The sequence below is a fragment of the Neovison vison genome, chromosome 4, assembly GCF_020171115.1.
Source record: "Neovison vison isolate M4711 chromosome 4, ASM_NN_V1, whole genome shotgun sequence".
NCBI lineage: Eukaryota > Metazoa > Chordata > Mammalia > Carnivora > Mustelidae > Neogale > Neogale vison.
This window is the reverse complement of record NC_058094.1, coordinates 225608229-225620589: the sequence shown is the minus strand read 5'-3', so window position 1 is coordinate 225620589 and position 12361 is coordinate 225608229. Positions and strand designations below refer to the sequence as shown.

Here is a 12361-nt window from a genome sequence, read left to right as displayed (position 1 = left end):
GGGGAACTTTTGCTTCCTCGGAAGAGCAGTGAAGCCACAAGGAATGGCCACTCTCCCTGCCCCACCCGCTTCAGATCTAGGAGAAAAATCCGGTCTCCTCTCTTTGGGGCCTTGGGCTCGCACAATGCCATCTCCTGGTCCCCAGCTGCAACGGTGATTCAGGCCATTTACTCAGATCCATGTTAATGAGTTTTTCCTGTCGCCTAATTAGTTCACAGCGAACTCAGCCTTGAGAGGAAAGAGGTAAGAGAGGACTGGGGAAAGGACAGAGGAAGTCAGACTGGAACGTTCCGAGAGCTCTAAATGGGGTCCTCTACTCCCAAAATACTGAATGCTCCTTCCGGGGCTAGAGGGACCTCCAAAAGCAGAACGGGAGTGTTCCGGAGAGGGAGCCCCCAGAGCCTCACAGAAGATGAGAACGTGGCCCTAACTGTGAGGCCCAAGAAGTGGACAGGCCCCTGCCCACAACTCCATGTCATCACCCAAAAACCCCTGCAGTTTCCCCTGCATTTCCACTATACCAGAACCCACCACCTGCCAGTGGGAAGTCCTCCTCCAAATGGAGCTAGACAGGAAGCAAGTGATCCAGGGTGAGGCCCGTCTGCCCTTTGGGCTCTCAAAGGTCACGGTGCCACCAGGCTGTCCCTGGGTGCTGCGGGTCCCCACCACATCGGGGGTGCGGGATATGTGCCAGCAGCGTGCACCCACTTCCTCTGCCCACCTTGGCAGCCAAAGTCCTGGGCCCAAGAGCCTAGAGAAAGGAGCGCTGGGCAGGGCAGTGGCCCGGGGTTCAGGCATCTGACGCCCGAACCGTGTCCATGGAGGTCGGTCAGCTCCCCGCAGTCCCGCGCCCGCCTCCCGAGCGGTTCCCGGGTGCGCGTGGGACCCGGCGAAGGCGCGGATGTACCGGCCGGCGCCTCCCACGCGGTCGCGCCGCCGGAGCCCCACGCCAGGCCCGGCCCGCGCCCGCCTGGCAGCGGCAGCGTAGGGGGTGTGCTTCGGGAAAGGGCGCCGCGGCGAGCGCCACCCTCCGGGGCCCGCAGGCGCTGGGCCCGGGAAGGCTGCCATCCACTAACCGGAGGCTCGATCCCCCGCCCCGCCGCGGGGCAGGGCCGGGACAGCGGCCCCACCTCCCGGCCCGCCGAGGCCCTCCGCTGCGCCCACCTTCCCTCGCCAGGCCTGGCAGCTCCGGCCCCAACCCCCCGGACCTCTGCGGCTCTGAGCGCACCTGTCCCGGGAGCGACACCACCCTCGCGCCCTAGAGCACTATGAGCAGAAAATGTGTCGCCTGGCACGGGACCAGCCCCGAGCCCCGGTGTCCCCGGACGACATACAGCGAAGCCTGGACGACCGCTCTGCAGCGCCGGCTATCAGCACATCGCGTGGCCGGGATCTCAGGCGCGAGGACCCCCGACGGGGAGAGCGTGGCCGAGCCGGGCCACCGCGCCCCATCTCCCGCAGACCCCGGCTCCGCTCACCCTCGATGGAGATGACGTGCTCCCGGATCTGGTTCTGCAGCGCCAAGTCCTCGATGCGCTCGATCAGGTCGTAGATGGCGTAGATATTGGGATGCACGGATTCGAAGCGTTGGATCTCGGCCCGGATGGCTGCCGAGTTGGAGAGCGCGAACTGCTGGGGGGGCCCGCCGGCCAGCTGCTGCGAGGGGCCGCCGCCGCCCCCGGCCCCCGGCCCCGCGCCGCCGAACTGCCCGCCGCCCCCCGCGCCGCCGCCGCCGCCGCCGCCGCCCCCCGGCGCCGCCAGGCTCGGCTGCTGCTGCGGGCTCTGCCCCCCGCCCGCCTGGAAGTTCATGGCTCTGGAGCCGCGGGGCCCGAGGCGGGCCCGGCCAGGGCCCGGGGCGGCGCTGCGGCGGCGGCGGTGGCGGGCGGGCGCGCGGGGCTGGCGGGGCCGGGACTACGGAGCCGGCGGCGCGGGGCTAGCGCATGAGGCTGGAGGTCGGGGGCCGAGGCCGGGAGGCGCCGCCGCGCACGCTGTGGCCGCCGCTGCAGGGCGCTTCTCGGCGCCGCGATCCCGCTGCCTCGGAGAAGCCTCCAGCGGCAACAACAACGGGACCGGGAGCGCGCGGCCCGGGCCCTCCCCCCGCGTCATGCGCACGCACCGCCGCCCCCGCCAGCTCCGGCACACGCAGCCCGAGGCCCCCTCCCCGCCGCCCCCGCCCCTCCTGCGCGCCGGCCCCAGCGCCCCCGCCCCTCGCTCGCTCGCTGGCTCTGCAGCCTCCACCCCTCAAGCCGCGCGCTCCAGCCCCGGCGCCCGGGCCCCTCCCACCCAGCCTCGGCCCTTCCGCCTGCTCTCCAGCCCCCACCCACACCCGCCTCGAGGGCCCCCGGCTCCAAGTGGACAGCTGCTCTGGCCTCCTCCCGGCCCCGGCTGTCTCTTTCGCCTCCCTGCTCTGGTCTGGGTGGGGTGTCCGATCTTTGGGCAGTGCCCGAGCAGTGCCTTGCGCCTGAGGGTAACTGATGAACGCAGCGGACAGCAGAGAAGGGCCGCCAGCCCAGGCACAGCTGCGCCTCACTTACGGGGTCTTGCCTTTAGGACTGCACAGGCTCCCCTGTTCCCGCCCGTGATCATATCTGGAGACCGCCTTGTCCCCAGGGTTCTCTCTCTGATGGTCTCCGGGTCTCTCCTCTGCGGGCTGCAGCACAGAGCCTGGAAATCTGGGTCCCCAGCTTCTATTTCCACTTCTTGAGAGCTTCATCAGCAAGGCCCTTGGAAATGGCGTTTTAAACAACAGCCCCTCGCTCATCTTCAGGCTTCTCCTAGAAGATTCCCCTCTGGGACTTGGATGGTTTACTGTCTGCCGCGCCCCGGACCAGCTGGTACATGGGCAGAGAAGAGAGAGGAATCCAAAAGGATCCCTTCTTCCCCCACTCGCCCCATTCAAAAGATTCACCAGAGCCTGCATGGCTCTCTTATTTGTCCTCAACCCCTTGACCATCTTGTGTTTTTGTTCACTCCTGGAGGGGCCAGGGAGCTCCCTTCCATGTTTCGATTTCTCTGCATCGCAATTGCCAAAGCTGTCTGCGGTCCTGCTAGTCAGTGGTCATCCTCAACCCTTGCAAAAATGCCTCTAAGAGGGGTGCTGGGTGGCTCAGTGGGTTAAAGCCTCTGCCTTCGGCTCAGGTCATGGTCCCAGAGTCCTGGGATCAAGCCCCGCATCAGGCTCTCTGCTCAGCAGAGAGCCTGCTTCCTCTTCTCTCTCTGCCTGCCTCTCTGCCTGCTTGTCAGCTCTGTCTGTTAAATAAATAAATAAAATTAAAAAAAAAAAATGCCTCTAAGAGAGGGTGTGTGTAGGGCCCTGGCCCCAGCCAGTCAGCCTCCCAGGGCTGTGCCCAGATGTCCTCTGACACAATTGACATATGTCAGGCTTTTTATACACACTTTCATTTCCCAACCCAAGCTGAATCTTTTCCTAGCAAAGAGTTGCCCCATCTGGCTACTCATACAGCTCTGCCCCGGTACCAATGCGGTCACCCAAGTGTCTTGTACCATTGAAAGAGCCAGGGGCGCCTGGGTGGCTCAGTCGTTGGGCATCTGCCTTTGGCTCAGGTCATGATCCTGGGGTCCTGGAATAGAGCCCTGCAACAGGCTCTCTGCTCAGGGGGAAGTCTGTGTCTCTCTCTCCCACTCCCCCTGCTTGCGTTCCCTCTCTCGCGGTGTCTCTTTCTGTCAAATAAATGGGTGGAATCTTATTTAAGAAAAGAAAAGACAAAGAACCAGATGTGAGCTATTCAACACCTGGGGCTTCCTTAGCTCCTAAGAGATTCAGGCTTATCTACATGTTGGACCTTAACTGATGTCTTGTACCTTCTCTGTGCTTTGTGCAAAATACAGTGATTGAGCAGAACACCTAGCTCTGACGCTGTATAATTCTGAAAGCCACAACAAACATCTCTTTTAGATGCTTAACTAGAACCAGCAGCAAGAATTTGCACCAGGTAGCTCCCAGGAGAAATGCTGAGGGTAAAGAGCTTCTCCTTGTGTTGCCCCAACAGCCAGCACAGATCTGTGTTAGGCCTGGTGGGCTCGTCTGCGTGTCTCTCCCCTATAATCATATGAGCCATGTGAGGGCAGGGACAAGTTCACCTGTGTGATTCACCATTGTATTCCCAGCATCTTGCACAGTGCCTGACATATAGTATAGATTTAATAAATGTTTCTAGAATAAACGAATGAATAGGAGGGAAGGAACTAGAGAGAAGTTAGATCTGCATGTTATACATCTAAACTGACTTTCCCAAGGCAGTACCTGTTCCCACTTGGGGTACCTGCTCGGACGAGTAAGCATGAACTGTGGAAACACTAGGGTACATGGCTTTTCCCCAGGACTGGCCTATAAAACCCAGCACATGAGATCTCTGTGGCCCAGAGGAAGGTAGGAAAAAGCCATAGATATTAGCGGGCCCAAGCCACGCTGAGGATCCAATTCCTCTACACAGTAACACACTAAGAATGTAGTTTCCAAGCCCAGAGTATTGGTGTAATACTGGGTAACTAGGTACTCGTGTAATACTAGGCAAACAAATACCTAGTGTGTCATGGCTCCCTTATACAGTTTCCATACTTGTTTAATAAAACGCTTAATTTCTTCCTTACAATTTCCTTATGAACTATGTTTTAGGAACAAAGCAATTACAGATCAAAGAGATTTCATGTGCCCCCAAGGTCACACAGTTAATAAACACGGGATAAGAGATCAGCATTTGTGCCAGATTCCAAGGTCTGTCTTCTCACATAGTCTTACAGGGGCGGTGTGGAGGAAGGGACCAAGGAGACAGGGCAGCCCAAGCTACTGTGGCCAGCCCCGGCGATGAATGTCCTCAGCCAACCTGATGGGACAGCCCATGGGTACCGGGCTCTGAGCCAAAGAGTCAATTTAAGGGGCCCACAGTGCCTTCTGGCGTCCACTCTGACATAACAACAGACCACGGTAGGGGCCACCTGAGCGCCCCAGAGCCTGCATCTGGAAACACGGGTGCTCTGACGTGTTCTCGCTGACGTCGGTTTTTAGAGTGACAGATGCCCTGGATGCCAGCGGGGGAGGTGGCGGGTCTTCCTGTTGCCTGGACCTCAGGAGAATGGCACAACCCTTAAGCCCGCCCCCGCGGCCACTCAACGACTTGCGGTCACCACGACTAGCCTGCGGATCCCGGCACGTGGGTCAGCAAGGCGGAGGGCGGGAAATGCGCACCGCGCAGGACTACAAGTCCCACAATGCTCCGCGAGGCGGCGGCAGGGAAGGAGGGGGTGCCTTCAGGTGTCCGCGACCTCGGCGCCTCCCGCCCGGAAGTGCCCGAGGGTCCGCTATGGAGCTGGCGGAGCCGGGCGGTGAGTCCCCGCGCGGTAACCGCGCCCACCCCACCGCCCCGGGCCCCAGCTGGCTCCCGCTCGCCCCGCCCCGGGTTCGCCGGTGCTCTCCCGTGGCTCCGGGGGGCGGGAAGATGGGAGGGGTGATGGAAGAGTTGGGGGTGGGGAGGGCCAAGTCTCGGATTCTCGGGCGGGATCTCGGGTCCGCTTGCGGACTGGGTTTGGAGAGGCTTCTAGAGGAGGCGCCGAGTCCGGCAGCCGCGGGGTGGGGCTTGAGTAGACCCGAGGGGCCAAGTCCGGTGGGGGGATGGCAGCTCTCGGAAGCTCCGAATTGCCGAAGGGCGAAGATTGACGTATGGTGTGGGGAAGCCTTGGGAAGCAGTCCCCTGCCGCGGGTGCGGTTTGGTTAAATGATAACGGGGGTGGAGGTGGGGGACATAGAACCCCGTTTTCTTCCCCCCTTGCAGAAACTTTAATGATGGAGGAGTAGATAAGCTTTGGGGTGAAATAGACGAAGGAGAAGGTGAACTTTGGGATATTAGATGGAAGATTAGGTAAGCTTTGGGGTGAAGTTTGCTGAGGGTTGAATTTAGGGGAGAAGTTGCATAGAAGATCAAGGCCCTTACATCGGGATAGGGTTTGAATGAATTGGGGAGATGGTTAGGACCTAGAACTGAGGTTACAAAAAGTAGGACTTGGATTTGGTTATGGGAAGGGGCACTGGAGGGAAATTTGGGACAGCCGGGTTTTCAGATCAGTATGAGCCCTAGGGTGGAGTGTGGGTAATGGGACAGAGGAATAAGGACTGGGAGAGTTTGGTGGGGTGGGGGCAGGAGCCTGTTGGAGTTAAGTTGGCCAGCGAGCCAGCCCCTCATGGGTTCTTTGTACCTCTCCAGCTCAGTAAGGTGGCAGGCAAGGCAGGTGCCATGGCCTTGATTGAAGGGGTGGGTGATGAGGTGACCGTCCTTTTCGCGGTGCTTGCCTGCCTTCTCGTGCTGGCTCTCGCCTGGGTCTCAACACACACCGCGGAGGGTGCCGACCCACTGCCCCAGCCGTCAGGGACTCCAGCAGCAGCACAGCCCAGTGAAGCCATGGCAGTCACCGGCAGCATCAGAGGGGAGGCCCCCGGATCCGAGACCCCCAGCTTGAGACACAGAGGTCAGGCTGCACAGCCAGAGCCTGGCGTTGGGCTCTCAGCGACATCGACATCGCCGGACTCCCCCCAGGAGCCCCTCGTGCTACGGCTGAAATTCCTCAACGATTCAGAGCAAGTGGCCAGGGCCTGGCCCCACGATACCATTGGCTCCCTGAAAAGGTAAGCTGGGATGAGGACAGGAAAGAAATTCTAAAGATTGGGGTGGGAGTCATTACAGACCCAGAAGGGCCATCAGAGAGATCTGAGACTTCCCCCTCCTTCTGCAGACGAAGGAACTGAGGTCCCCACGTCACACACTATCATTCCCCTTATAGCAGGAGGGGACCCCCATAGAGGCCACCACCTGAGTGCTGGGTGGAGGCAAAGGTGAGGGGTGGGAGTGTTGGTCTGGGCAAGGGACCAGGATTGCCTGAGGCCTGCTCTCTTACCCAGGTCCCTCTCTCCTCAGGACCCAGTTTCCCGGCCGGGAACAGCAGGTGCGACTCATCTACCAAGGGCAGCTGCTAGGAGACGACACCCAGACCCTGGGCAGCCTTCACCTCCCGCCCAACTGCGTTCTCCACTGCCACGTGTCCACGCGCGTCGGTCCCCCACACCCCCCTTGCCCACCGGGGTCAGAGCCAGGCCCCTCCGGGCTGGAAATCGGCAGCCTGCTGCTGCCCCTGCTGCTGCTGCTTCTGTTGCTCCTCTGGTACTGCCAGATCCAGTACCGGCCCTTCTTTCCCCTGACCGCCACTCTGGGTCTGGCGGGCTTCACCCTGCTCCTCAGTCTCCTGGCCTTTGCCATGTACCGCCCGTAGTGCCTCCACGGGCTCTCGGAAGCGTTGCTGGCCCCTCTGGACCTTGCTCCCCGCGACACAGTGGGCGCTGTTGTCTACCCAGGCCCACCTCTCCGGCCTGCCTCTTCCCGCTACCCTGGAGCCCAGCCCTGCGCAGCAGAGCGCTCCGGGAGTCGGCTGAGGTCCCCCCTTGTGACCTTCATGCCTCTGGGCCACCTGCTGGGGCTGCTGGCCCTCGGCCCCCACTGACAGTCAGCTCCTCTGGGTCAGGCAGCTGCTGTCACTGCCTTGGCCCCGGGCAGAACCGGGCTACACCCCTGGGCCCTTCTTAGAATTCTGCCAGGACCCAGCCACCTCTAGTCCCTAATAGCTCCTTGGGCTGATTTGAGGACCTAAGGACTGCGGGGCGCTGGGGAAGGGGAGCTGGGAGGGGCAGAGGGATTGTGTGGAACATGTGCAGATTAAATGACTGTGAAGTTTTCACTCCTGGTGTGTGTCCGGGTGTGTGGCCCCGTGGGGGTGTTGAGCAGGGACCTCTTGCCCTCTGGGAGGAAAGGCGTGAAGGACGCAGACTGGGCCCTCCCCGGGGATCCCAACATCGTACCACCGGCCGCCGGCTTCCGCTCTCCCTTCGCTCCTGCCTTAGCGACCTGGCCCTTTGGATCCGCCTCTCAGCCTCCGGCACCGCCCCGCCCCGCCCCGCCCCGGCTCCGCGCGCGCAGCTTCCCGGAAGTGGAGGGCGGAGCGTGCGACGCAGGGGCGCGCGGGGCCTGACGGGAGCCACGTCTGTGCTGGTCGGGGGCTGAGCCGCGATTGGCGTCCGGACCGCGGTCCGGGGGTTGCTGGGAAGATGGCGGACTCGGTGGCCTGCCGATGAGGAGGCCGCGGGGGGAGCCCGGCTCCCGGGCCCCGAGACCGACTGAGGGAGCGACCTGCGCGGGGCCTGGGGAGCCATGTAGGGGTGGCGCCTACGGGGCGGGCTGCGGGAGGGCCGCGGGAGTTGGTGTTGGCGACCGTGACCACGGTCTCCTGGCGTTGCCGGGCCGGGGTGGGTGTGGGGGCCCCTGACACCTCCGACTCCGCGCCATTGCAAAGCTGCGCGCTCGGGCTCCACGGGCGCCCTGCGAGGTGGGCGCTGCGTTCTCGTTTCACGGGCGAGGAGGCTTGGGCAGAGAGACGAGGCCACTTGTCCAAGGTCATGCAGCTGGTAAGTGGGAGCGCCCAGCATGGAACCCAGGACCGCCCGGCTGCCGAGCCCGCGTTCCACCCTCCTTGCCGCTGCCGCCTCCTGCGAGAGGGGGAGGTGGTCGGGAGGGCGTATCGACGGGGCAAGCTGGGCTCCAGGCTGGGCACGACCACTAACCCGATCCGTGACCTCGGGCTTAACCCCTTTTCCTCTCTGGGCCTTGGTTTCTCCACCTGTGAAATCGAGGTAGTGCCAGCTCTGCCTGCCACCTCGGAGGCGTGTATGGAGCATCAGAGGAGATCCGTAGTGCATGTGGACTTGCTTTGTAAATATCCCTGTGCTGACTACACCGAAGGTGCTGTTTCAAAGGATGGAAAGAGGCAGAGAGGGGCGGGGTGGGGAAGAAGACGAGAGCAGCCACATGGAAGGGTGAACATGAGTGGGTTGCCCTGACCCCAGGGCCCCCAGAATGGGCAGTGAGGTCAGTAGATAGCCGGTTTTTCTCCTCCTTGGAGGAAACCTCACCCCCTTTTCTGGGCTGCCCCTCAGGGTCTCCACCCAACTCCATGCTTCGAGTCCTGCTCTCTGCCCAGGCCTCTGCTGCTCGGCTGTCTGGCCTGCTGCTGCTCCCGCCAGTACAGCCCTGCTGTCTGGGGCCCAGCAAGTGGGGGGACCGGCCTCCTGGAGGAGGCCTCCATGCAGGCCCTGTGCAGGGGCTACAGCGGCTTCTGGAACAGGCGAGGAGCCCTGGGGAGCTGCTGCGTTGGCTGGGCCAGAACCCCACCAAGGTGCGCGCCCATCACTACCCTGTGGCACTTCGTCGTCTGGGTCAGCTCTTGGGGTCCCAGCCACGACCCCCTCCCGTGGAGCAGGCCACACTGCAGGACTTGAGTCAACTCATCATCCGAAACTGCCCCTCCTTTGATCCTCACACCGTCCACGTGTGTCTGCACCTTGCAGTCTTACTTGGTGAGGAGGGCGTCTGGGGGGTGGGTGTTAACGGAAGAATAGAGAAAGACCATAGAAGACCCAAGATCACTGACAGAATTCACCTCTTGGGCTTTGCCAGGAATGGCGCATGGCCGGGCAGGCTCGGTGCTGCTCCCCCGTAGCCACAGCAGACAGCAGGAGTCCAGCAGCATTCGTTCCAGCTTAGCTAGGGGTGCCAGCCCTGATTCCTTCCAACACAGTGCTCTAGAAAGCCACCACTGTCACCGTTGGCGTGCGATGAGAGCTTACTGCCGTGTTGGTGTAAGGTCTTTCCCCACAGACTGTTCTGAGACCTCACAGTCACGTGCTATTTCACGTTTCTCCAGTGCTTCTGCTCACACTCTAGCAACCCTTCCATCCAGAACACGGAGACCCGAAAGGTTGGGAATCCAGCAACTGAACCCCATGACTGGAACAGAGCAGCACCCTGTTAGCAGGGCTGCCTCCTCTGACCCTCTCCCTCTCAGGCTTCCCGTCAGATGGGCCCCTGATGTGTGCCCTGGAGCAAGAGAGAAGGTTCCGCCTCCCTCCGAAGCCACCTCCCACTCTGCAACCCGACCTGTGCGGCGGGCCAAGATTGGAAGCTGCTCTGAGCTGCCCTCGTCTCCTGAGGCGTCCCCGGCAGCATCTCATCCGCAGCCTGGCAGGTGCTGGAGGGGACTGAGGGCAGGTGGCGGGAGGGGCTGAAGACAGGAGGCGGTAGGTGGTGGTGTCTGGGCTGAGTGGATCTAGTCGAGCACTGGCCTGCCGGTCCAGCGTGACGGGTGTTCTTCACAGAGGCCAGGCCGGAGGAACTGACTCCCAACGTGATGGTGCTCCTGGCCCAGCACCTGGCCCGGCACCGGTTGCGGGAGCCCCAGCTTCTGGAAGCCATTGCCCACTTCCTGGTGGTCCAGGAAGCCCAGCTCAGCAGCAAGGTGGGATTGCCTCCCGCCCTGCCATGCTCCTCTCCTAGCCCTCCTCAGTGTCGGGCCTGGCCCCCTGTTCAGCTTGACTGGCTGCCTCCTGCAGTGGACAACCAGCCAGGCTCTGTGCTCATTCCCTCTCCCCACCCCGGGGTGTCGTCTTTGCTCACCCCCACCTGGCTGGTCCACCCACCCAGCGTGTATGCCTGGTTCTCTGCAGTTCTCCGCACTCGGCGCTGTCTTAGCTTCGTTGAGCCCACTCCTAAGGCTTCGGGGCCAGACCCCACAGCGATGTCTCCATTGGTTTGATTAATCCCATGGGGCTCAAGACACTGGTTATGCTGTCGAACTTCTGGTGTGTACGTCGGGGTAGAGGGATTGTTCTGCCATTACAGAGACATTAGAAGCTCGCAGGCCAAGCCTCCCTGAGGTTCAGCTTGTGAAGGATCTTGGAGAACTGTTTCGTGCTGGGTGAAGGGCTGCTCTTCCTCCACAGGTGGTGCAGAAGTTGGTCCTGCCCTTTGGGCGGCTGAACTACTTGCCCCTGGAACAGCAGTTTATGCCCTGCCTTGAGAGGATCCTGGCTCGGGAAGCAGGGGTGGCTCCCCTGGCTACTGTCAACATCTTGATGTCATTGTGCCAGCTGCGGTGTCTGCCCCTCAGGGCCCTGCACTTTGTCTTTTCCCCAAGTTTCATCAACCACATCAGCGGTGTGTGGACGGGAGGGCTGGCTGGGACCCTGGCGGCCAGTGGGCAGAGTAACTGGGGGTGGGAGTCTGCTACCCCGCGAGCCTCAGTCCTGCTTTCCCACAGGCACCCCTCACGCCCTGATTGTGCGGCGCTACCTCTCCCTGCTAGACACGGCCGTGGAGCTGGAGCTTCCGGGATACCGGGGTCCCCGCCTTCCCCGAAGGCAGCAAGTGCCCATCTTCCCCCAGCCACTCATCACTGACCGTGCCCGCTGCAAGTACAGGTGGATGGGGCAGCAGGGGGGAGGGGAGGGGACCAGCCTGCAGGAAGCACAGAGTAGAAGAGCCAGGGGGACGCTGACCCATGCTGACACACTCTTAGCAGGAAGAAAAGAAGGGGGCGGTGCTTGGGACATCAGAAGCATTTGCCCAGGGTCCAGCCTCCTGAGCTTTTCCCTATTGGTGTTTGCTCCCTGTCCCAACTCAGTCACAAGGATATAGTGGCAGAGGGCCTGCGCCAGCTGCTAGGGGAAGAGAAGTACCGACAGGACCTGACCGTGCCTCCAGGCTACTGTACAGGTGAATTCCCTTGGGCAGGTGGCTGGCCGGAATACAGAGCCTTGGCTGGAAGCCAGTGGCCCTCTCTCTCCCCCCTCCAGACTTCCTGCTGTGTGTCAGCAGCTCTGGTGCTGTGCTTCCCGTGAGGACCCAGGACCCCTTCCTACCCTACCCTCCCAGGTCCTGTGCCCAGGGCCAGGCTGCCTCCCAGGCCACTACCCATGGCCCCACCCAGAGGTAAGGGAGGAGGGCGGGGGAGCCTCCCTGCCTCTGTGGACACCCCCCTGAGCCTCCGTCCGCCCCCTCCAGGGTGGTGCTCATGCTGCGGGAACGTTGGCATTTCTGCCGCGATGGCCGAGTGCTGCTGGGCTCCCGGGCCCTACGGGAGCGGCACCTGGGCCTGCTGGGCTACCAGCTCCTGCCGGTGAGACTCCCCACCATCTTGCCTCCCCTCTGCCCAGCCCACAGACCATGTGGGTAACCCGCTGCTCCCCTCCCCTGCAGCTACCCTTCGAGGAACTGGAGTCACAGAGAGGCCTGCCCCAGCTCAAGAGCTACCTGAGGCAGAAGCTCCAAGCCTTGGGCCTCCGCTGGGGGCCTGAAGGGGGATGAGGGGCGTGCACATGGGGCTCAGGATGACCCCCCCCAATAGGGGGGTGGACAATTTGCACTTTGGCTCTCTATATTTTGGTTTCTCATTAAAGTCCCTTTCCTTCCTCATCGCGCATCTCGTTTCTGGGACGGAGTGGGCTGGGCCCCCCTTTCCTGCGTCCACG

The 12361-nt window shown here is 62.1% G+C and overlaps 3 protein-coding genes across 9 annotated transcripts in view; 2 read left to right on the top strand and 1 right to left on the bottom strand.

Moving 5' to 3' along the window:
* AGAP3 (ArfGAP with GTPase domain, ankyrin repeat and PH domain 3) overlaps nucleotides 1–2555 on the bottom strand; it is a 52692-nt gene extending 50137 nt beyond the window's left edge. Inside the window, exon 1 of one of the 5 annotated variants that reach the window (XM_044246857.1) lies at nucleotides 2535–2555. Coding sequence is in view for 4 of the 5 variants with exons in the window: in XM_044246854.1 (XP_044102789.1) it covers nucleotides 1479–1809 (331 nt within the window). In the remaining variant the exon portion in view is untranslated. Of the gene's footprint in view, nucleotides 1–1478; nucleotides 1850–2534 lie in introns of those variants that run through there. The other 4 variants (XM_044246854.1, XM_044246855.1, XM_044246861.1 and 1 more) reach the window with 4 other exon arrangements.
* Nucleotides 2556–5238: 2683 nt separating this feature from the next.
* Nucleotides 5239–7740, top strand: TMUB1 (transmembrane and ubiquitin like domain containing 1). 2 transcript variants are annotated; one of them, XM_044246852.1, is made up of 3 exons: nucleotides 5239–5343; nucleotides 6219–6637; nucleotides 6927–7740. In XM_044246852.1, exons 2-3 carry the CDS (start codon nucleotides 6249–6251, stop codon nucleotides 7276–7278), a joined length of 741 nt encoding a protein of 246 aa, XP_044102787.1. In that variant the 5' UTR covers nucleotides 5239–5343; nucleotides 6219–6248; the 3' UTR covers nucleotides 7279–7740. The 2 variants fall into 2 exon arrangements, with proteins under 2 accessions (XP_044102787.1, XP_044102788.1); XM_044246853.1 differs by lacking the exon at nucleotides 5239–5343 and having other exon boundaries at nucleotides 6026–6637.
* Nucleotides 7741–8061: 321 nt separating this feature from the next.
* On the top strand, nucleotides 8062–12305 carry FASTK (Fas activated serine/threonine kinase). Of its 2 annotated transcripts, none has more exons than XM_044246851.1 (10): nucleotides 8062–8212; nucleotides 8993–9412; nucleotides 9901–10080; nucleotides 10211–10350; nucleotides 10835–11048; nucleotides 11197–11311; nucleotides 11515–11606; nucleotides 11687–11822; nucleotides 11895–12009; nucleotides 12090–12305. In XM_044246851.1, the coding sequence occupies exons 1-10, from the start codon at nucleotides 8131–8133 to the stop codon at nucleotides 12195–12197; spliced, it is 1602 nt and encodes a 533-aa protein (XP_044102786.1). In that variant the 5' UTR covers nucleotides 8062–8130; the 3' UTR covers nucleotides 12198–12305. The 2 variants fall into 2 exon arrangements, with proteins under 2 accessions (XP_044102786.1, XP_044102785.1); XM_044246850.1 differs by having other exon boundaries at nucleotides 8064–8212; nucleotides 11152–11311.
* The last annotated feature ends 56 nt before the right edge of the window (nucleotides 12306–12361 follow it).

Excerpts from the sequence above, each read along its gene's own strand:
- TMUB1 (XM_044246853.1), top strand. The coding sequence starts at position 6,108 with ATGGGACAGAGGAATAAGGACTGGGAGAGTTTGGTGGGGTGGGGGCAG. Across the intron at positions 6,638-6,926 it reads ACCATTGGCTCCCTGAAAAG|GACCCAGTTTCCCGGCCGGG; the intron begins GTAAGCTGGGAT and ends CTCTCTCCTCAG.
- FASTK (XM_044246850.1), top strand. The coding sequence starts at position 8,131 with ATGAGGAGGCCGCGGGGGGAGCCCGGCTCCCGGGCCCCGAGACCGACT. Across the intron at positions 9,413-9,900 it reads GCACCTTGCAGTCTTACTTG|GCTTCCCGTCAGATGGGCCC; the intron begins GTGAGGAGGGCG and ends TCTCCCTCTCAG. Across the intron at positions 11,607-11,686 it reads GCCTCCAGGCTACTGTACAG|ACTTCCTGCTGTGTGTCAGC; the intron begins GTGAATTCCCTT and ends TCCCCCCTCCAG.